General features: G+C 41.2%; 1 protein-coding gene across 1 annotated transcript in view; it reads left to right on the top strand.

Annotated features, from left to right (window-relative positions):
* sorcs1 (sortilin-related VPS10 domain containing receptor 1) overlaps positions 1-19,265 on the top strand; it is a 126,978-nt gene extending 107,713 nt beyond the window's left edge. The window contains exons 15-27 of the mRNA XM_030778928.1: positions 1,366-1,483; positions 3,297-3,430; positions 5,455-5,568; positions 6,147-6,318; positions 7,475-7,661; positions 9,124-9,257; positions 10,132-10,255; positions 10,813-10,925; positions 12,783-12,917; positions 15,533-15,632; positions 16,494-16,599; positions 18,139-18,374; positions 19,198-19,265. Of these exons, the coding sequence (XP_030634788.1) occupies positions 1,366-1,483; positions 3,297-3,430; positions 5,455-5,568; positions 6,147-6,318; positions 7,475-7,661; positions 9,124-9,257; positions 10,132-10,255; positions 10,813-10,925; positions 12,783-12,917; positions 15,533-15,632; positions 16,494-16,599; positions 18,139-18,374; positions 19,198-19,265 (1,741 nt within the window). The remainder of the gene's footprint in view (positions 1-1,365; positions 1,484-3,296; positions 3,431-5,454; positions 5,569-6,146; positions 6,319-7,474; positions 7,662-9,123; positions 9,258-10,131; positions 10,256-10,812; positions 10,926-12,782; positions 12,918-15,532; positions 15,633-16,493; positions 16,600-18,138; positions 18,375-19,197) is intronic.
* The last annotated feature ends 3,714 nt before the right edge of the window (positions 19,266-22,979 follow it).

Here is a 22,979-nt window from a genome sequence, read left to right on the forward strand (position 1 = left end):
TGTGTGTGTGGGCGGGGAGGGTGTATGCATGTGTGTGTGTGTTCGTGTGTGTCTTTGTTCTGTGCATGTGTCTGCGTGTACACGTGTGGGTGGTTGATGGCTGTGAGTGCGCTGTAGGACACTGTCCCTCACTTTTTCCCCATTTTCCTTGCATGAATAAAGTAAAGCCTCTTTTCAAGGTCTGCCCAAAGACCAAAACCGCCTCCCCCCTGCATGTTGATCAGCCGAGATCAATAGAGAAAAAAAAAAAAAAGCCAGTCAGTGCATAAGCAGCTATTTGAAGCACTTGGTGAAAATGATCAAAAAAAGAAGGCGGGGGGGTGGTTTGGGCGAGCGGAGAGGAGTTTGAAAGTCAGTACTGTTTTACAGAAACACTGAGATTAATCCAGTCAAGTTGAGTTTCCAAGGCGGCGCTGGCAATGATAAAATGAAATTTGAAATACATTTTAAATGAATTGAAAATCGCTAACTCATTGTTAGGCATGGGGTTGGATCTCTTCTCCTGTTCGCTTGTTGTCGTGTTTTGACATCTTTGGAGAATCTTTTGGGGGAGGCAAAAAAAAAAAAAAAAAAAAAAGAACGTGTGTGTGTGACCGCGCCTAATCGTGGGAGAGCGTGTGTCCGTAACGTCCGTGAGTTTTCGTTCGGGATCATCAGACGACAAAGCGAAACGGTACATTCTGCAATGAGTTTTTCTCATGTCTAATTAGCTTTCATTATAGCATCTCTCATTAATTTTGCTTTAATTTATTGTCACTCTGTATAGCTGTCTGACAGATATGGAGCAAAGCAATGCCTTTTGATTAAAGGGTTTGTTTACGATAAATATGATGTGATTAAAGCAGAGGGCGGTTTAAAAACCTAATCTAAATCTCTCCAGAAATGTTTTTTTTAAACGATATTCAAAGCAGTATTACCCAACAAATACTAATCAAATATATCTTAAGACTTCATAGTTCCTCAGCTGTTGTTTGAATTGACCTTACTGTCGAGCTGCATGCCATTTAGCAAATCCAACCCAACAAAAGCAGTATGTCGCTTCATACTGAGGATTTCAACTGCACTCCACCATATACCTCACACAACTGCTGTTGTTTGTTTGTTTGTCTGTCTGAGAATCTCAGATTTCCAGAAAAACACGGTCGTACGAGACAAGAGCTGACATCTGACTCCGCTGATGTAGTTTAGAAAAAAAAAAAAGTTTTCCGCTGTTATCACTAAAGCGGGCGGAGTCTGGAGATATGTCAGTACACAGGGGGGTGACTCACAAAGTGATGGATCTTTGCGTTTGCGAGATCTTTGGTCGTGTCAGTTATGAATGCGGAGATTGAGTGAGTCATCTGTGTCTTTTCTGTTTGTTTGAAGGATCTTTGGTCACGTCAGTCACAGGTCTGAATGGCAGCTGGTGAAGATTGACTTCAGGTCCATATTTAACAGAAGATGCACAGAGGGAGATTATCAGACCTGGCACCTGCACAACCAGGTCAGATCTTCTGCACCCGTCCTCTTTCACCACCTTAACCGTGTGACCCTAAACGTCAGTCAGTGCTGATTAACTACCGTTATTTTACCGTGATGTATTGGTCTGTCCTTCTTTCCGTCTTTCGTGCTCTCTTTCTACTTTGTACTGGGTTGTGCACCGTTTCAGGTTCTTTCACATTTGTATTCAAACCATTTGATTCTGACCTTAGTTTTACAAGAAAGAAAAAAAAAAACCTCTGTTCTATTAATAGGCTCGCGCTTGTTCATTTATCTTTACGCGGTGGTTTTTTAATAGGAATCGCTTTGTCTTCTGACCTTAATCTGGTCCGAAAGGCTGTAAACGGTGAAAGAAAAATAAAAGATGAAAAGTTTGGGCTCTCGGCTCACCTTCGACGGCCTTAACCCCGTATCACCTCGCGTCCCGGCGCGTCCTCTGGCCGAGCTCAAAATTATTCCTGTCTGTTCTCAAGCGCTCTCAGACAGTGTATTAGAAAGGATGGTAGGAGGGTTGGCTGTGTAGGAGAGAGAGCGAGAGAGAGAGAGAGAGAGAGAGAGAGAGAGTGTGATTAGATGCACTCCTGCTGCCTCTCCTCTTTCTCCTGATGGCCAAAAAAAAAGCGCTTGACACCGTAAAGTCCGCCCCCCCCCCCCCCCCCCCCAACCTCTCCGCCATCTTCCCCCCCCCAGCTCCCTCCCCCCGGGCCCCTGACTTCAAGCTGCTTCGGACGGGAGCGGGCTTTTGCTCCCGGGCTCCCTCCTCCATTTAAGCCTTTTCTGTTTGACTGTGGCTGCCACGTCTCACTCCTGAGCGGCCTGCAGGGACGTCAGATGTGTACAGACAGAGTAATATAGCTTTCTGCCAGGCTAAAGGCTGCGAGCTAAAGGGGGCTTGGGGGGGTTGGGGGGAGAAGTGTCACTTGGCTGGAAGGTAATTGATCCAGTAACTCCGTGGCCTCTAGCAGCAGCGCCCCTGTCACTTTCCTCCCCGCGGAACAACACGTCTCCAGCCTTTGGTGAAGTCGCTGATCCTGGATCAGGCTTTGAGGGGCGGCTCGGGTCAAACCGTGCGACCTCTGCCCTGGACGGCAGATTTTGTCTTTTTTTTTTTTCTTTCTTTCTTTCTTTTTTTTTTTTTAGGACGGATTATTTTCAGAGACTAGTCGTCGGTCATACTAAAACTGTTTGTATGCACGGCTCCAAATTTGACAGAGGATGATAAATGCTTTGTAAATGTGTATGTGTAGAGGCATCTGTGCACTGTTGCAAATTGCAATTTTTTTTTCTTTTTTTTTTTTTTTTTTGTTTTATATGAAATTCAGTCCAATAAGACTGAGGAAGACGTATGGGGTGATATGTCTCTATTCCAGTGCCAAAGAAAAAAACTCTCCATATAAGTCAAATCCTTCCAAAATAAAACACAGCAACATTTCAAATGCTCCCATGTGGTACAAATATGAAGGGGGACAAAAAAAAAAAAAGCAGCTTTTTTTTTTTTCTTTCTTTCTTTCTTTCTTTCTTTTTTTTTTTATGGTGCAAAAGCAACTTTAAGCCTAAATAGGAAGCATCTCATCCATTCTCCCCCTCAAACTGTGGATCCACACAGAGTGAGAAAGGGAGACATAAAAGGAATTGCAGCAAACCCGGGTACAATCACTATTCTTTCTATTTTTTTTTTTTTTTCCTAATCCAGAGTGATACGCACAAACTTTGTCACGGAGCGTGAATTATTTATGGAGACCGGGTGTGGGGAAAAAAAAAAAAAGGCAGTTTTTATTTTTCTCTCCGCATCTAAAGTATGAAACTTTCTTTTGCAGGGCGAACCATGCCTGATGGGGGTAAAAAGAATCTACCGGAAACTTAAGCCCACGGCTAGGTGTGTCATGGGCAAAACCTATTCGGTGACGATGACCTCTGAACCCTGCGACTGCACAGAGTTAGACTTCGAATGGTAAGTGAACGCCGCGTCGCTGAAACGCCTCCGAAGGAATAAAATCTGTTTCTTTTCTTTTTTTTTTTTTTTTACAGGAAGAAATGGTATTACTTATCATTGCAGCGTCGAGCGGTGAGACAGGACAGAATAAAAAAGAAAAAAGGGGGAACGGTGAAGAGAGGGATTGTCAGAGGGGTTCACCGTCATGGCTAAGCGGTTTCACGTCTCGTATTAGCATTGCAGAGGAGATTAAGCTGATTCACAGTGAGACTGCCTCCGCTTAAGTGGAAACTAGTCAACTGCGCAGCTCCAAGCTGTGAAGACACCGGAATGAACAGAGACAGAGAGAGGGAGAGAGTCAAAAAACAGCCAAATCTAGGAATGTGTGTGTGTGTGTGTGTGTACTTGGGTGAGTGGTTGTGTATATGTACATGTATATTGGTGCAGAGTGAGTGGCTGTCTGTGTATATGGGTGATTTGTTGTGTAAATGTGGGTGACTGGTTGTGTGTGTGTGTGTGTGTGTACTTGGGTGAGTGGTTGTGTATATGTACGTGTATGTTGGTGCAGAGTGAGTGGCTGTCTGTGTATATGGGTGATTTGTTGTGTATAATTGGGTGACTGGTTGTGTGTGTGTGTGTGTGTGTGTGTGTGTGTGTACTTGGGTGAGTGGTGGTGTATATGTAGGTGTATGTTGGTGCAGAGTGAATGGTTGTCTGTGTATATGGGTGATATGTTGTGTATGTGTGGGTGACTGGTTGTGTGTGTGTGTGTGTGTGTGTGTGTGTGTGTGTACTTGGGTGAGTGGTGGTGTATATGTACGTGTATGTTGGCGCAGAGTGAATGGTTGTCTGTGTATATGGGTGATATGTTGTGTATATATGAGTGAATGGTTGTCTGTGTACATGGGTGATCTGTTGTGTATATGTGGGTGACTGGTTGTGTGTGTGTGTGTGTGTGTGTGTACGTGGGTTGAAGGTGAGTGGTTTGTACGTAGGTGCGTGTATGCTTGTGTCAGTGGGTCGGCATTCCTCTCCGTGTTTCTCGACTTTGCAGTATTCACGAAGGAGTTGCATTTGGGAATATTTTAAGAGCCCTTATAGAGCATCATCCTTTGAGACAAACTCTACCCCCTCTCCAACTCTCTGCACTTCACATCTGTATTAACAGTCATTAAATTCTTCTCTTTATGTTCCAGATACCACTTTTCTTCTCTAATTTCTTTGAATTATCAACATTACTAATGTTGCCTTTTATAAAGTCCCAAATCTTTCAGCGCCCCCCCCCCCCACCCCCTACCCCCCCTTGAGGGAAAGAAGTACTCAGAGAAAGCAGTAAAAGCCATTAATCACCCAGTGTAATAGCTTTTCATTAAGTACCACAACACTTGTGCATCTGTGTGCGTGTAGCGCTAATTGGAGCAATTTGTCCCCATCATTTGGGATGTTCAGTCACATTGCTTTTTAATTGTAGGACAAACAACTCAGACGACTCATCTGGTGTCTCTTCTCGTATACAAACTGGTTACGAAGCACTTAGAGGATGAGGTTTCTCTCAGGTCATAGTGAAAGATGCTCTTTTAAGGCGGACGCATTGCCTTTTTTTTTTTTTTTGCCCCCAGTGTGCTGTACAATGGCCAAAGATGGAAGGTACTAGAAGTGTGTCGTTTGGGATTCCCACGACGAAGACAACGGTTAATAATGTCGTTTTTTGAAAGAAAGTCAGCGTTCATTCCCTCACATGACTATTAATACCCTATGCATAACCTAGAACACCAAATTCCACAGTTTATATTATAACACAAGTAAGCCCACTGTCATAATGTTCACATATACCATCAATAAAAAAAAAAACGGATGCCGGTTCAGGGTTGATGGCGTTCGTGTTCTTTAGAACTGCGTACTGTAGTTTCTTTTTTACGGTTATAAATGAATTAAGGGGATCAATCGATAAAACTCTTCTGATTACTCTTCGGTGTGTCTGTCTGTCTGTCTGTCTGTCTCTGTGACGTGTGTTTATGTCCATCCCGCCCCCGGGACCGCAGTGATTACGGCTACGAGAGAAGGACAGACGGGAGGTGTTCGCCGGCCTTCTGGTTTCTGCCCTCGTCCATGTGGAGGAGCTGTACCACGGGACACACCTTCCTCAACAGCACGGGGTAAGACAGGAACTAGCCCGAAAAAGAGAGAAAGAAAGACGGAAAGAAAGATTTGGAAAATTAAAAACAAACAAAAAAAAAATCATTTGTGAATACCCTAAACAAAAAGCACAGTAATAACCGTAAAAATGTGGAGTGTAAAATGATATCATAACATCCAGTTAACCGCACCGAGTTGTGGGAATCAAAGATAGCGTTTCAATCCGCTGTGACAGGCGGGAAAAAAGAAAAATATCAAAGATAGAGCACGTGTTAAATATCTTTAGAAGATTTTATCTACCACCGTAGGGAAGAGAAAAAACAGATGTAACAAAATGTGATATATCTTAACGCATTATCGAGCTAAAAATTTTATGGTTATTTAATTAGAATATTTAGGTTGTGTTTTTGTTTACCTGAGCAATGGAAATATAATGCTTCTGGGTGTTTGCATTCTTTCTCTCTCTTCCTTTTTTTTTTTTTTCTTTTTTGCTGTCTGTTTTTGTGTATGCTTTGTGTGTGTGCCTGTGTGTGTGTGTGTGTGTGTGTGTGTGTGTGTGTGTGTGTGTGTATGGTCACATCCACACTGTGTGATGTAGCTATAGGAAGGTGGTGTCTAATAACTGCACGGGTGGGGTGATGGAGCTGTACACGGCCAGGAAGCAGCAGTGCCCCACCCAGGCTCCTCGGGGCCTGCACCTGGTCACCAACGAGGGCAAACTGACCGCCATCCTCGGACAGAACGTCACCTTCCTCGTCTTCCTCGAACAGGTGAGGCGGGGTGGGGCATTCAGTTTAACTCCACGACAACTTTAGCTGCGTCCAAAACCACATACTACATACTGCACACTAAACTTGCATTGAAGTATGCAGTGCGGAGTACGTACTAAAAGATTTTAGACATGAAAGTATGCTAGAATTTGGACGCACTCATGAGGTAATCAAATTGCGCCACATTTTTGCGCGTGAGCTTTATAATCGCGGTTTAATGACGACTACCTGTAAACGGACACAGCAGTACATTTAAACACCGCATCAGAAACGCCCCTTTTTTCCATATAGCCTTATGGGATTGAAAAGTGTCCAGTGCTCGCATACTTCGTTTTTCCAACGGACGTAGTATGTCATCCGGGTACTATTCACATACTACTCTATGTATTTGGACGTACTACTAATGGTGGCGTACTGTTTTGACGTACTATTTAGTACGTTAGTATGCGGTTTTGGACGCAGCCTTTGTCATCGATGCCATGAGAGTGAGAGTACTCGAGAGACCTTACTACAGACCAGTGGGTGGAATTAATGGCGGGATTCTGTGAGTCTTAGATCTGTCTTATTAGAGTACATCATGACCTCAGTTTCACCAGAGGACACTTCATCAGTTTCACCAAGTGACACTTTTAAACAGTGTCATCTTTGGTGACAAAACAAAACAAACAAACAAAACAAAACAAACAAAACAAAAACAAGGACAAAGCTCACAGAGAGTATTTATGGAAAGTAACTTAAGTGTTATCTTGTGCATTTTACTTGTTGTTTACTGGTTGTTTACTTGTTGTCCATTTCAAACCATTAGATTCAGACCTTTAAAATGCTGTGATGAATTTAAAGGTAACTTCACCTTTGAAAAGACCAGGGGGGTATTCCAGAAAGCAGGTTTAGTGAAAACTCTGAGTTAGTCAACTCAGAACAAGTAGTAAACCTCCTAATAGAAGAGCCTCATGGCTTTGTTTTGCTAGGAGAATGAAACCATAGGACTGCTCTATTAGGAGTCTGATTCTGATTTAACTAACTCAGAGTTTTTACTAAACCTGCTTTCTGAAATAGCCCCCAGAAATAAATTTAAATTTAAATCCTTTATGATAGGACAGCTGGAGCATGTAATATAAATGGTTATTGTCTTTGGCTGTCATTTTATCTTCCGCAGGGCGACGGATCAAAAACGAGTATTACGGTTGATTTTGGGGATGGGAACGCCATCACATACTCCAACGTGAGCTCGATTGAAGATGGAATCAAACACGTTTATAAAAACGTGGGGATCTACCGAGTCTCTGCCACAGCGGAGAACAGTCTGGGCTCGGAGACTGTGGTCCTCTTTCTTCACGTGAACTGTGAGTCGTCCACAGACCAAGAGTCTGCAGTCACCGTATTGATCTGGTCCATACTGTTACTGCACCGGGCTAGACAAGATGTTATCTATGCCCGCTTGCAGAGAAAACACAGCAGGCGTAAGTGTTCGAACTCAGACTTTAGCTATCAGCTGCTGTTGTTTTCTCGTCTAAGTTAACAAAACTCCAGCTGTACTGAGAAGAAGGAAAGAAATAGAGTGAATGTGTACAAAACACACACACACACACACACACACAAACACACACATCTCCAAACACACAAGGTTCAACAAGTTGGCAGAGTGAGTGACATGTACACAAGGTCAAGACCAAGCAAACAAAAGAACAGAACTCACCGGGGTTTAAATAGTCTAGATAACGAGCCCCTGAAGGAGACCCAAGTGTGGGACGGGCTTCTTCTCTGGTGTGTCCACTGGATGAACCGCCCTCTTCTGCCGCCTGTTCCCCGAGGTGCCTCACGACAAAACTGTGAGCTTCAAACAATCTGTAATTGTTTCTCACTGACACAGACGTCGCACGTCTCCAGAGGAAGTTGGGAGCTAAGGTGCTTTTTGCTCGGTTTACTAGAGTTACTAGAGTTGACGTGACTTAAAAGGTTTGGCGAAAGACTCGCATCCGTTCGAAACGTGACCGAATGCCGTGAATGTCCCTCGGTCTTTAGTCTTTAAGATTTGAAACGAAGACTCTCTGAGGGGTCATGTGGTGTAGTGCTGTAAAACCATAGTCGTTCTTTAGCGTTAGAGACTCGGCTTCAAAAACGCAGGCTTGCTCTGTCCTTCTCCATTACCACATTATCATTATCCCTCAGAGAGAGAGAGAGAGAAAGAGAATTATATGGTAAGGAAGAGTGTCTCTCTTTCGCCTCTTCATACCCCGGACTGGATTTCGAACTCTGTAATCGGCTCTACCGGCGTAGGCAGCCCTGTCTCTTTATCCGCCGCGTTATGAGTCGTCTGACCACCCCCGGTGGGCTCCTGCTGACAGATGCTACAGCGCTGACATATTGATCAGGGAGTACAGTGCCCACCAATCTGTCAATCTGTAGCGTCAGAGAAATAAACAGGGCTCAGGCTACCTCCAGAGCCAGAGAGATGAAAAATAACACACAGATGGTGTCGGTGCCCTAAGAGCTGTAATATGGGAATGTGTTTCGATATGGATCTTTCTTTTTTTTTCGGTGGAAACCTATTTGGTTTGCATCTACTGCACCTACTTTGTTGTGTTGTCAACACTCTTACTCTACCCCTTCTTTCTTTTGTTTATTCTTTCTTTCTTTCTGTCTTCCTTTCTTTCTTTCTTTCTTTCTTTCTTTCTTTCTCCCCCTCTACCTTTCCTCTCTATCTATCTATCTATCTATCTATCTATCTATCTATCTATCTATCTATCTATCTATCTATCTATCTATCTATCTATCGCTCTCTCTGTCCTGTTTCTGTGTGAGCAGGTCAGCTGGAGTACGTCCATCTCTCTGCTCCGTTTGTGGCGGTGAAAAATAAGGAGGTAAACCTGACCGCTGTGCTGTGGCCCAGTCAGGTGGGGACCGTTACCTACATCTGGTGGTTTGGGAACGACTCTGAGGTAAAGACACAGACTCTCTCGCTAACCCCTCTGTGCAGCAGCCCGGCAAACGCTTTCGCATTCGGCCCGTGCGCTTGGCACATCGGGAACGCTAAGCTTGCATGTTCCGGGAACAAATTTTTGGTCTTCGTCTCCGCGTTTTTCCCTGAGCGTTTCGGAGTTATTTCAGGAGTTGCAGGAAATGTTGTCTGTTCCACTTTTGAAAGTTAGGAGTGTAGCATATCTGCAAAAAAAAAAAAAGATTTTTTCTTTTTTATTGTTCATTTTCGGAATGGTTTAAGAACATAATGTGTAAAGCATTTTTGTAACATGTACCCGTGTCAGCTAAGAAAAGTTTCCTGAAACTTTCAGACATTGCTGACAGATGAATGTACAACTATTTTGTTATAACATTGTAAGTTCACTGTAACAATCTTTACTGAAATAGGTGTCACTGAATGTGTGTGTGTGTGTGGGAGAGAGAGAGAGAGAGAGAGAGAGTGTGAGAGGGGGAGAGAGAGAGAAAGAGAGAGAGAGTGTAGAGACAGAGAGAGAGAGAGACAGAGAGAGAGACAGAGAGAGAGAGAGAGAAAGAGAGAGAGAGAGAGGGAGAGAGAGAGAGAGAGAGGGGAGAGAGAGAGAGAGAGAAAGAGAGAGAGAGAGACAGGGAGAGAGAGAGACAGAGAGAGAGGGAAAGAGAGACAGAGAGAGAGTGTGTGTACGTGTGGATCCACGTCAGCTGTCGTCTTCCACGCAGTATAAATGAAGCCAAACTTTTTTTGTTAACGAGATTGACAAGGTGATCTCATGGGATACACTCTTTCTGTCTCTCTCCTTTCTCTCTCTCTCTCCCTCTCTCCATCACTTTGTTCCTCTCCTGTGTTTGAATTTGCAGCCAGTAATCACACTGGAGGGGAGCGTGGCATTTACCTTCCCTCGGGAAGGAATAAACGTAGTCACCGTGCAGGTTTCGGCGGGCAGCATCATCCTTCAAGACAGGAAAACAATCGCCGTCCATGGTGTGACACATTCTCTTACCGCACAAACATACTGTCAGATGTGTCTGTTTCAACCCGCAGGATTGTCCAATTTGCCGTTTAAATTCTATCAGAGAAAACTCCTTCCATTCCGGAGGGGTGTGGAGTGGGGGGGGGGGGGGGGGGGGGGGGGGGGGGGGGTGATTCCAGATAAATTGGAAAACAAAGCCATAGCTTCAAGAAAATTCTTAACTGCTTAAACCGTGGCTGAGATGTAATTTCTATCATAACTTTAGACCTTTGGGTGTTTTAAGACAGCGGGAAACTGTTACAATTGTAATTTTCCGTAATGACACCGAATTTCCACTGTTTATTTTCCTAACATGCTGTTTTTTTATACATATAATGTTCTGTAATTACAATGGTTTGCAGTTTCCATAATGACATTAAATTTCTGCTGTTTATTTTTCTAACATCCTGTTCTTTATACAATGTTTTATAATTACGCTGTTTGTTTGTTTGGTTTTGTTTTTAAATTTCCATAAAGACACAGAATTTTCTGTTGTTTTATTTCTCGTTTGTGATGTTTATTTGTAAAGAATATTTTAGATCGCATCTTCTCGCTTTCTCCTCCAATCTGGATGATCACAACCCCGATGTGGCTGAGTGGAGACAGGACGTCAGCCGGGTCATCAAACATTCTATGGTTCAAGTGAGTTCAAACCGTTTTTTTTCTTTGTTTGTTGGTTTTGTTTTGTTTGGTTGTTTTTTTCTTACCCATCTCATAAATCCCTAAATGTTCATTTCTGCTGCTTAAATGGCGGTAAATCCAGAATCAGGGTCCTAGTTTTTTTGTTTTGGGTTCCTTTTTTTAAAAGAAAAAAAAAAAAAAAACAGGTTTCAGAATAAAAATGCTGATGTGGGAGCCGTGTTGACCTTTTGCGACCTTAATGATGAGAAATATGTTGACTCACAAGAAGTGACTGCACTCTAACACTAAAATGTTTGATATGGTTTGGGCCTGCATCTTAAAGATCTAAAAATCAGAAACTGTCTGTTGATTTGGCCTGAGCTGAGGAACAGGACGAGGGAAATACAGTCGTTGTCTGAATAGTCACCGCGGTCAGTGATGTGAATATGAGAAACAGAGGTCCAGAGGATTCACCTCACTGACTATTATCTGACTCAGGCCAACAAATCCCCACTCATAAGCCCTTCAAGGCCCTCCTTTCTGTATTTAAAGAAATGAAAAAAAAAGGATACTCAGTGACATTTGAAAGAGAGAAGCAGTTTTTTTTTTCTTTTTTTTTAAACCACCTACGGTCTGGTCTAAGCTCCTGTCTGCAGCAAATGCAAGTTTTGTAGTGTTGTTTGACGAATGAGACAAGTAGAGCTCCCACTTCATTCCGTTGCGGAGGGAACTGTTGAAAGCAATTCCAGAGCCGAAAGTTCACGGCCACGCGGGGCGAGTTAACAAGGACAAGTGGTGGAGCCGTTGAGGATGATGGATCTTCTCAACAGCTGATGGACGTGGTTTATGGATTCATTTGCTGTAGCTGACTGACTCATAGCCAGCTGGCATCGTGAGCCACGTTTAGAAACTTCACGTATTAAAGTTCTGGTGGCATAAAAGGGAGAGAGAGAGAGAGAGGGAGGGAGGGAGAGAGAGAGAGAGAGAGAGCTTCTTTTATTTTGTATTTAAAGAGTTCTTTTTATTTTTAATGAGTTAGTTGTCTAGTAGTCATAACAACAACAATATCAAACCGTCTATAGATAGAGCTTCATTTAATTTCTGTCGTGAAGTACAAAAGTATCCGTAGCTACGATTTAAAATGCCGAGAACAGGCGACATATTGCATTGGGAAATGAATCTGACCTTGATCATGAACATTGCCCCCAGGGACTTTGAAGATAACATTGAACTTCAGTCAAAGAAAAAAAAAAAAATTCAAAATAGATGATTACGTAATGCAACAGATGTGGTGTGTGCGTTTCAGCTCATCCACTCTTTGCACAAATGCCATATGTATGTTCTGCTTCAGTGACTCCTCTTCTAATGAGACCAGTGAATTATAGGCAAAAAAAAAAATATATATATATATATATATATATATATATATACACATACATATATATATATACATGGTGTTATTTCTGAGAAATGCCATACTGCAGTTCTCTAACTTAAACCTAGAGTTAGATTCACTATGTATAGATTTTTCTAATGTTAATTTTTAATACTGCTCTTTACAAGGGATTGATGTAAATTTATGTTTACCGCAATGTATGGTGTATAGACCGCTTGAGGCCGTGTAAGGCATATGAGGAATGTTGTATATATTGAAATTGGCTGTAATGTTACATGTACCACATTTTTTATTTATGGGTCTGTTTATTTATACGTGTTTATGAATCTGCTGGGAGACATGGAATGAATGTATTAGCGGAAACTCGTTGTGGTTGTACATTTTATCACCGACTTCGGCGCAGTTTTGGTTCTATTATTAGTGCATGTGCGTGCCCATTCTGCGAAGGTCAGTGATGTAACTTCCTGTGTTCTTGTCTCCAGGCAACGGGCGTTAGTGAGGATCATCTATTGGTTACTGTGTTGCCTGGACTACCCACAGCTGCAGAGTTCTTCCTCCTGCCAGATAAAGAGGTCACAGAGGGCAAAGCGGAGAAAACGTCCACACATCTGGATCAGGTGACACACACACACATACACACACACACGTCTGACTCAGAGTTTTACATTGTAATCAATGTCATTTCTTTTTGATATTTTCCACATAACAGGAGTAATCAGCAGTGTGTGAGGGTATGACTGCAAAACTGTAGCTGATTTAAAGACAGATACAGTTCTAACAGTTCTGAAACTCTGTCGCATTTCCCCAGTCACAAATGCTGTCTCACTCTCTCTCAGGTGTTTGCAGCTCTGTCTTAGTAATCGAACACTGATAATGATAGTGAACAGGGGCGGGGGTGGGGGGGGGGGGCTGATAAAATTCATTAAGAGGTTCAGCTTTTCTCCAGCAGATGTCAGTGTTGGTCCAGACAGCATTAATCTGACGCAGGTTGAATGGAATAAAGAATGACTGGAGCTCATCAATAACGAGAACAGTTTTTGGCCCAGACACCCTCTGCATAGAGCTGTGATAGCCTATCAAAGTCTAAGTGCCCCCCCCCCCCTCTCTCTCTCTCTCTGTATGTGTGTGTATGTGGGTGTGTGTGTGTGTGAGAGAGAAAAAGGGAGACAGAGAGAGAGAGAAATTACAGGCCAAGTCTAGCGGTACATGCTAAAAAAAACAGCATGCACAAATACAGTCACCAACAGAAAGAGAAATTACAGACCAAGTCTAGCGGTATATGCTACAGAAAACCCACCATGCACAACTACAGTCACCAACAGAAAGAGAAATTACAGGCCAAGTCTAGCGGTACATGCTAAAAAAACCCCGGCATGCACAAATACAGTCACCAACAGAAAGAGAAATTACAGACCAAGTCTAGCGGTATATGCTAAAGAAAACCCAGCATGCACAAAACAATCACCAACAGAAAGAGAAATTACAGGCCAAGTCCAATGGTATATGCTAAAGAAAACCCAGCATGCACAAAAACAGTCACCAACAGAAAGAGAAATTACAGGCCAAGTCCAATGGTATATGCTAAAGAAAACCCAGCATGCACAAAAACAGTCACCAACAGAAAGAAAAGAGTTGCAGACAGATGGATTTCTGTGAGCTATAATTATTTTTATACGTTTGTTTGTTTGTGCGTTTGCCAAATCCTGGCACGCAATTCTATTTTTTTTTCTTGTTGTTGTTTTGTTTTTCTCTCCTCTTTCTTTTCCGTGGCAGGTATCCAGAGTGTCTGAAACATAGAATAAAACAAAGGAGCTATAGCACCACGGCAACGTCGGTTTGGAGACAGTTTACGCCCTGCAGTCCCTCTATTAATATGCAGAGTCAAATGCAGTTTTAAACACCATCATCTCTGATATGGACAGAGAGAGCAAAAGAGAGAGAGAGAGAGAGAGAAAATGTTGTCGCTAATTCTCCTTGTAAATCAGAGCAGGGATATAGAAGCATTGAATTAGCCTCTCGATCAGAGGTCGTTTGAAAACAGAAGCCGGGACGACATGTGTGCGCAATCAGAGGGGATATAGGTGGCTAACCTAAAGCCTGACATAAATCAAACAAATTTTTTTTTTTTTTTTTTTTTTTGTCCCTTTTAGTTTCTGTTTCATTACCTCAGACCTGGCCGATTGCCTGATAGAACCTTTCATAGCTTGACATCATAAATCCTCATTCAGAGATAGCATCTGGAAGGTGTTATGTGTGAATATCTTATTAAAATGGAGCATAGATTAACTGACCCTGCTACCCAGTAAAAAAGAGTAATTATTCATGGAATGGTCTAATTTTAACGGGTTTGAAGTATTTAAAAAAAAAAAGGGGGGGGGGGGGGACTGTAGAAATGAGTCATATCACAAGTCATTGAGTAAATGAGGCAGAGCGGATTGATGAAGCCAGGGAGAGATATAAAATGGGCATTGGAGCAGGAAGAAAAAAGTGTGTGTGTGGGTGGGCGGGTGTGTATTTGGGTCTGGGGGGGGGGGGGGGGGGGGAGTTTAAAAAAAATTAGATATATTCTTAATTTCATGTGTCAGTTTTAATACAGGTAATGAGGGATATGACTGAGAGAGCTGTTTTTTGTTTTTGTTTTTTTTTAAATCTATAAACAACCTCTGGTCCTTTGTTGGATGAAATATTTGAAATCAGCTTTATTGCCCAGATTAGTTGCACATGTATTTTTTTTTGGGTACCGTCAGCAGGGGCCGTATGTGTGTGTGTTAGAGGGATTAGACCCAAATGAGGATCTGTTTCGTCTCATATTTCAGTATTCCCTGGGTCAGTGCCAGGGGCTGAATTTATGTACAAATGTCGGAACTCTCCAGAATAGGCACACTCATATTAAATGTGTTTATGCCAAGCGTCTTTGCGTTCCATCGCGCGTTTGAACTCTTTAACGAGCGCGCTTTAGCTGCATAATTTCAGGTGAATGAAAAAGAAGAATAAAAAAGAAAAAAAAAACTCTCAGAGTTTCAGAAAATTGGCCCATTTTTTTCCCTCTCGGTCGAGAAAACGCACGACTTTCATTCATCAGTTAGTCACGTAATGTTTCTTCAGTCAATATTAGAGTCACTGGAGGGTAATTCCATGAGATATTTGGCATAGGAGTATTGGCTTGGGACACACCATTACGTTGTTATAAATGGATTCAATATTTAGACTGTTTTGTCTCTCCTTTCTCCAGCTTTCGGAGGTAGTGCTTAGTGCTCTTAATCAAAACCTGGTACAGTTCACACTAAGGCCAGGGGTGCTAATCACGGTCTACGCTGCGCATTTATCAGCAGGTAAGACATACATCTACTGCTATTCAAATGAAATGAGACAGAGACTTTGTCTTGGCTCCTTCTCATGAGAGTCTCTGAGGGAATATATATATATATCTGAGCTGCACAACTCTTTGAGGAACAAAGATTACGTTTTTTTTTTTTTCGGATAACAATTTTTTTAATGTGCAGTTGCACAATATGAGCGATCTTTCACAGCCAGGGCGGGTCTGTTATAGGTTGGTTTTGCCTTTAGGCTGTTTTTTGGGTGACAGTTACGTCGGGGCAAAAGTCACAGAATAATAGCCTATGTCTATGACAGGTGATTTGAGCCACTCTTATCAGTCAATCAGTTTATTTGTTTGTGTGTAAAGCAGATCCCCATTCTCTTTTCTCTTAAAAGAGAGATGGTGAAGACAAAGGAGCTCTTCAGTCCAGTCTGTTTTTATTCATGCAACATTTATCGGAAAAGTAGAAGGAATGCATAGAATTGAGAAGCAATAGGTTGTGCTTTTTGCATTGCAATCAGTAAGGACTTCTTTGGACTGGATTACGAAAGTTCTTCTTTATAAATGAATAGAACTGGATTACGAAAGTTCTTCATACTGATACAAGAGTTAGGCTGTCTCTTTTTAAAATCACAGTCTCAGCCTTGGTTGTACCTGGTTTGTTATTAAATCTTTGGCCGTGGTTTCATAATAATCACTGAAATAAAATATTGATTAAATAATTAATATATTGAGAAATGACATTGTGCTATTATTTTGCGTTTTTGAACATGTGGAAACTACATTGGATTGTACTCACTTGCAAACAACCAAAGAAGTTGTAACTATTCAGCAAATGAATGTGTGTGTATGTTTCTGTTGTCTCACTCTACAGCACCTCTAGTGGACACAAGTGAAAATCCCAGCGGCTCAGCGATACTCATGCTGCTGTCAGTTGTGGTCGTGGGTTTAGCTGTGTTTGTCATCTATAAATTTAAAAGGTAATGTGGTCCACGCAGTCTTCTCCCAAACGTGCCCTTCAAACCACTAATCAACGACCAGCTCCTCAAACGCCAAAGCTAACCTTTAGCGATCATCAACAAAAACACCAAATCTGATCCCAGAAACCAATCCCAAAACTAAAAGTCCAGTATCCGCCCCCCCCCCCCCCCCCCCCCCCCAAAAAAAACCCCTTAAAATCCTCAGTGTTCACAGTGTTCAACTGACAAAGAGAATAGACTGATTTCTTTTGTTTTGTTTTTTTTAAAGACAATTTTAAGATGCTAGTCGCGTTGTCATGCTTCCAGCAAGCGCTGCCCCGGTCAGTCTGAGGGGACTAGCCCTGGTCTTTAAGCTGTGAAGGGCAGTTGACTGGATATGAAATTGAGAGTGGTTATTTCCCACCCTTTCTTGGAAGGCAATCAGATTCCCTTTGTCTAAGGATTGGAGCGGTGGAGACAGAGGGAGCGGGAAATGTCAGTCAGGACAGAGACATTATCAATATTTAGCCCTTTGAGTTGTGCGGCTTGACCTTTCTGAAATGTTAAATTATTTCTCGACACCCCTGCACGGTTTTGAAAGGAAAAGGCCAGGCGGGGTCAATAAGACAAGATCTTACGACGAGGTAGAGACAAAAAAAAAAGGGAGAACTTCTCGGACTGTACAAACAGCAGGACTTCGCCGCGTAGGAATCTCGCGTCAGCAAACGAATTTTACGTCCTGTGGAGTTTAGCGTGTTGTTTTAATGTACTCAAAACCTTTCGGTACAGCGACTCATTTGTACAATGAAACATTAGATGAGTTAGTTTACCGTTGGCTGTTGTATCCCAGTTGATCTAATCATAGCTCTTCCTCCACCTTGGATGCTGTTGCTTAATTAGTCAAGCTACACTGACTGTCTTTTAGCTCATTAGAGAGGAGTCCTCAAAACAGATGTAATATACCAAAGTTGAATGTATGTTATGCTTATGTTAATAACTAGACTAATTTCATGAAGGATGGGTGTTACATAATCATAAGTACTTCTTTGCGAGCAAGCAGAATGGCATTTTAAACATACTTTCTGAACATGTAAAAAAGTGCAAATGTACAAACGGCATAAATAATGAGTATGTTTCTCTGGATTTTATAACATAAAAAACTGATATCCAGTTATGGTTAGACTGTCTTTTCTACTGGTGGTTTCTCTTGAACTCTGATTGGTTGAATGATGTCGCTATGGACACATCATGCATTCTTTGGCAGTAAAGCCGGCAAATAAAATGAAGTGGAAGACAGTGACATCGTAGAGGAAGCAATGAAACCTTACATAGGAGTCAGTGTGATGTTCTGTATCACTAAAAGTATCCTTGTCTACCAGTGCAGCATTAATCCATAATCTTAGAACGCCTGCCTCTTCAAACATTACGCCCCTAGCACATCCCCCGAGATCGGGATCCACTTCCTCCCCTCTGGCAACCCCCGAAATCAACGTTCCCTCACCAATATATTCTGTAGAGAGGTGACCTTTATCCGTGTCTCATTGTAAATCTTTCCTCAAGGAAGATCCCAGGCCTCAACGTCTATGCGCAAATGCAGAACGAAAAAGAGCAAGAAATGATCCAGAGCCCAATAAGCACCACAGAAACCACGCCAAACCCACAACAACAACAACAACAACAACAACAACAGCAGCAACAACAACAGCAGCAACAACAACAACAACGGCAACAGCGGCATCGGCAGCTGGTGACTTCTCTGGAGCCTCTGGACACCGAACTAAACACACAGCCCATTGGTGACTATCTGGACCATTCCATTAAATAAACACCCAGTCGGTCATACACGCAACACTTAGCCATATGGGATACATGCCCTGTTCATGCAGTCCGTGCTAAAACTGTCGTATTCGCTTATTTGGTACTAGACGGTTTGTTTAGGGTTTTCTTTTCTTTCTTTTTTTTTTTTTTTGCGTATTCTCTTGCTGAAAGCATTTCCTTTATAAATGCAAAATATGGCTCACGCTGCCTTTCACGAAATTGGTTTTAGAAGGTTGCACCATTTTACACGAAGTGTCTCTAACAGCATGTATATCAGTATAGCGCGTTTGGTAGTACAGCTGTCTTTTGGTGCAGGCATTACTGTAACATGGTCATCTGGTGTTATTATGTGGGTTATTAAAGATATACAGCCAGCATGGAAGGGTAATGGGTCAGCTGTTACCTACATAACGGTTACAGTTGACTACTGTGCTTCATGCGTAAGTGCAAAGTTTGCTAACACATTTTATAAAATGGGACAAACGTTATAGACTGACTGTCCCTGTACGCTGTGCAAGTGCACACTGATAAGCAGATTTGCCTGATCTCCGATGGGGTCCAAGTGTTGTACACAGATATTCAGAGCTGTCGGCTTCTAAAAACTAGCAGATGGAACTTCACTGCAGCATATGTATCTCATTTATCTAAACCGATTATCAACAGTTGTTTGAAAAATTAGAGAGTTTATAGAAACAGACAGAAAAAGAACTGTCTTATAAAGGCAGCTTTAATTGTACAAAGTCTGTCGTTACGTGTAATATCACACAGTCAATCTCTCTCTCTCTCGCTCTCTCTCCTCAGAATGCATTAAACCTCATCATCCTCGCGTCAAATTCTCGACAGAACTCCCAACATACATCGACGTTTGAACTCTGAGAACTGAGATCCCCCCCCCACTCCACCCCCACTGTCCCTCCGGTTCCAGGCTTTATATCTGCATGTTGGACATTGACACTTAACTGTGCTCTGTGGATACCAGAACAAAACTGTATAGAGGTCTTTTTTTATACTGTGTATATGTCTGTTCAATAAAAATAAAAAAGTACATTTTTAATTACATTTATTTATAAAACGACCAGTACATAACAGAATTAGAGGGAAATGGAAGCATGTACTAAAAAAAACAAAAAAAAAACCAAACAAAAAAAAACAATTACAGCTAAAAAAAAAGGGGGGTTGGGAGTCAACAACTTGGTTTGTTCGAGAATCTTTTACATCGGTTTGCCTGACTGTATTGTTCGTCAGAGCGATATGCTATTTATTCACGTGAATATACGACATAAAAATCACATTTCTTTTGTAATTCATTCATGAGTATGTGAGATATTTGGGTTTACAAACTAAACTGCAGTGTTTGTTCTTAAGTTAACCAAAATTAGAATCAACACAACCTTTTTTTGTTGTTTTTTTTTTTTGTCACTGTCTCAAACAAAGCTGTTTCTGGCACAACTGTAAAAATGTAGTTTAAACTAAAACTTGACTAATCATTTGTAATATAACAGGCTATATACAAATACAGGGTCAACTCGCTTTTTTTAAAAAAAATAACGTTTATGTTATTGTTTTGATTTTCCTTATGGTTTTATTTTGTTGCTTTGATGGAATGTTTGTGTTTTGTGATATATTTCACAAGTACGTTTTTCACCATAAGCTTAACTGAGGTGCATCGTATTGTCTTAAACCAGAAAGTGTGGCATCAGAAATGGAAAGCAGTGTACCAATATCTATAATATTAGAGTTAGTCTATTAATATTAGGGTTAAAATGTCAGATTTTTTTTTTTCTGTAGACCCTGTTTACAGCTGTGTATTGGACAACAACCAACAGCAACCAGTCATATGCGGTAAGCAACGCTTACCGTTATCACTTTGGAGCGTCACATTACTAGGGTGACTTTGAGGCTTGTATTGATGTTTGTCACACTTACAGTGGCTCATAGATGTGAATTTGAAGTGAACCTGTTGTCTGTATGGATGGTTTACCGAAACACAGATACTTTTTGTTCCATTTATATGTTGTATTACTGTCATTTGAACCATAGTCTGCAGGTTCCTCTCAAACCAAAAGTGAATTGTACAGTCTAATTTGACAGATATGAATGTGTGAATAAGCTTAAAAAAAAAAAAAAAAAAAAAAAGGGATTCCGTACACCTCTCTTTTTCCCTGTCTTACATTCGTGCAGTAGATAACAATACGGGAGTGAGAGAACATTCCAGAAAGCATTTCTTTGAAACGAGGAGTAAAATAAAAATGCTAAAAAAAAAAATGCAACTTTTGTTTGCATACAAAGATGGTTGGTGAACTAAAACTGGACAAAAGATGTCTCAGAAGTTCAACCTGTGTGAGGGATGTCGCTTGAAGGACACTAATTCATGAAATACTTCTGTCAAGCATTTATTCACAAACAATATTTTTACCGTTGAATAACTGATATATGTTATGTTACAGATAAGTAACCGATTTAAATGACTCGCTTTCTGGAATAATAGAAACTTCAAACAAACATTTACCATTAACCTTTATTATTAATGTCTGAAATAATATCCACATCTACCAATGGTCTGTCTCATGCCATTTTGATATCCTTTAGAACTTAATATTAAACTGCAAAGTACGATTCAATTGTACTGGACTCATAAGCTGTTAAATCTTTGACAGTATTCAGCCTCTGCTTTTCCATTTGAGTGTGAGTTTGAATGAGTTTTTAATCTGTATTTTCAGAACTATGTGGATATGGAGGACTGCATGTTTCAAAGTTATCTTTTGTTCTGTATCTCCCAGATCCTCAGCGCTTCGAACTTTCTGTTTTGTTTGAATAGGATATTAATACTGCAAAATCTATTTGGGGTTTTGGGGTAGATTTAGAATTCATTGTACAGATGAAATTGTAATAATGCAAAGATATAATATGATCAGACGGTATTGACGGGGCGGGGAGGGGGAGGGGGTGGGGGATGGTGGTTAGACACTCATGCAGAGAGATGAAACTTATGACAGGAACAAGTCTGATAGGAAATGAATGGGGCTGCCATTCAGACTAAAACTAAAGTTATTCCCGACATTACACTGCATATCTAGCGATGGAGGTGTACCGAAAAATACAGGGGAAAAAAAAAAAAAAAGATTCAGAAAGAAAAACAGCAATATCACCAATTTTAACCTCGTCCTTACGATATCCAAAAACAGAGAGATATTGCACTGCGGAAATTTGACCTTACTCGCACATGTGATGTGAAAACAAGGGAGAAAAAATAGGATATCATGGTTGGATTATTTATGATTCATTTTGAGTTTTTCTTCAAGAAAAATACCTCTTGGATCAATGTCCCAAGGCACTTTGTGACCCTAAAGGCTCAAGAATTATTAGTGGCCGAGTCCTAGCTTAAAGAAAACACCTCCTTCTCTTAAATTGCTAGTCATATATCCCCAACAGAAGTGGGACCTTGGAGAGCCGCTCTTAAACTTTTTTGGCAGAGGATTACAAGGCCAAACATCAGGCCACGAAGGACAATATATCGATATATCGTGTGACATCACAGGAGGTAGAGCTTTGATTGGATGTGCATAGGCAGCCAATCAGAGCTCGGCACGACTGCTTCCCTCTCAAGAGATAGTGAGATTATTTTTGTAGAAGACGAGAGTTTTATTACTGTAAAGATTTTATATATATAAATACGTATATAAATATAATGAAAAAAAAATTAAATCGAACAATTAAGCAACTTTAGGTGTACAATGTTTTGTTTGATCTCAACTCTGTGCTGTGTGCAGTTGTTTATGTTTAATGCATTTACAATCATATTTATTAAATGGGGGAAAAAATAAAAACTGTTACTGTGCTTTCCTTTTCTTACAATATTTGTAAAAACAATACACTATGTAATTTGCTGAGGTAATATTCAAACTATACATAAAGACAATGAAGAATCAGTCAAGTGTGGCTCTTTATTCTTTACATAATTGATTCATTTTTTTCATTGATTCATTGATTCGTACCTTTTGACGGATTACTGTAATGAGGCAGCAGAGACAACACTGAATGCCTGTGTCCTTTACAAATGTCTAATGTTCCCCAACAGAATACATGTCCTGTATGTTCAGCCAATGCCGCTCTCCTGTGTCAACAAGGTATGCGGTTCGAGAAATGCGGTTCTCTGATTCTCTGCCGTTTGTGCATGTGTTTCACGCGTCTCGCCATGCATATGTATTTGCGCGTGTATATCAAATGTCTACCCGTGCATATGTATTTGTGCGTGTATTTCACAGGCCTAGCCGTGCATATGTATTTGTGTGTGTATTTCACATGTCGTGCATATGTATCCCCTGACTGCGGCCTCTGGAATGATCGTTTTGTCTCAGAGGAACTGTTTTCAATCATAACCTTTCGCCGTAAATGAGCAGACACGGCCGGCATGAAGATTCGATTATTCAGGTCCACAGATATTTCTAATCAGCTTTCAGAAGAAACAAACCAGAGGAATGTGTTATGTGGCTTTTCATTGCACTGTGTAATTTGTACAAACTATGTTTTGGACAATATTTTCACATTTCAACTTTTAGTGAGTTGTTAATGGTGCCATGCCT

Source organism: Chanos chanos, chromosome 7 (assembly GCF_902362185.1).
Source record: "Chanos chanos chromosome 7, fChaCha1.1, whole genome shotgun sequence".
NCBI classification, from domain to species: domain Eukaryota; kingdom Metazoa; phylum Chordata; class Actinopteri; order Gonorynchiformes; family Chanidae; genus Chanos; species Chanos chanos.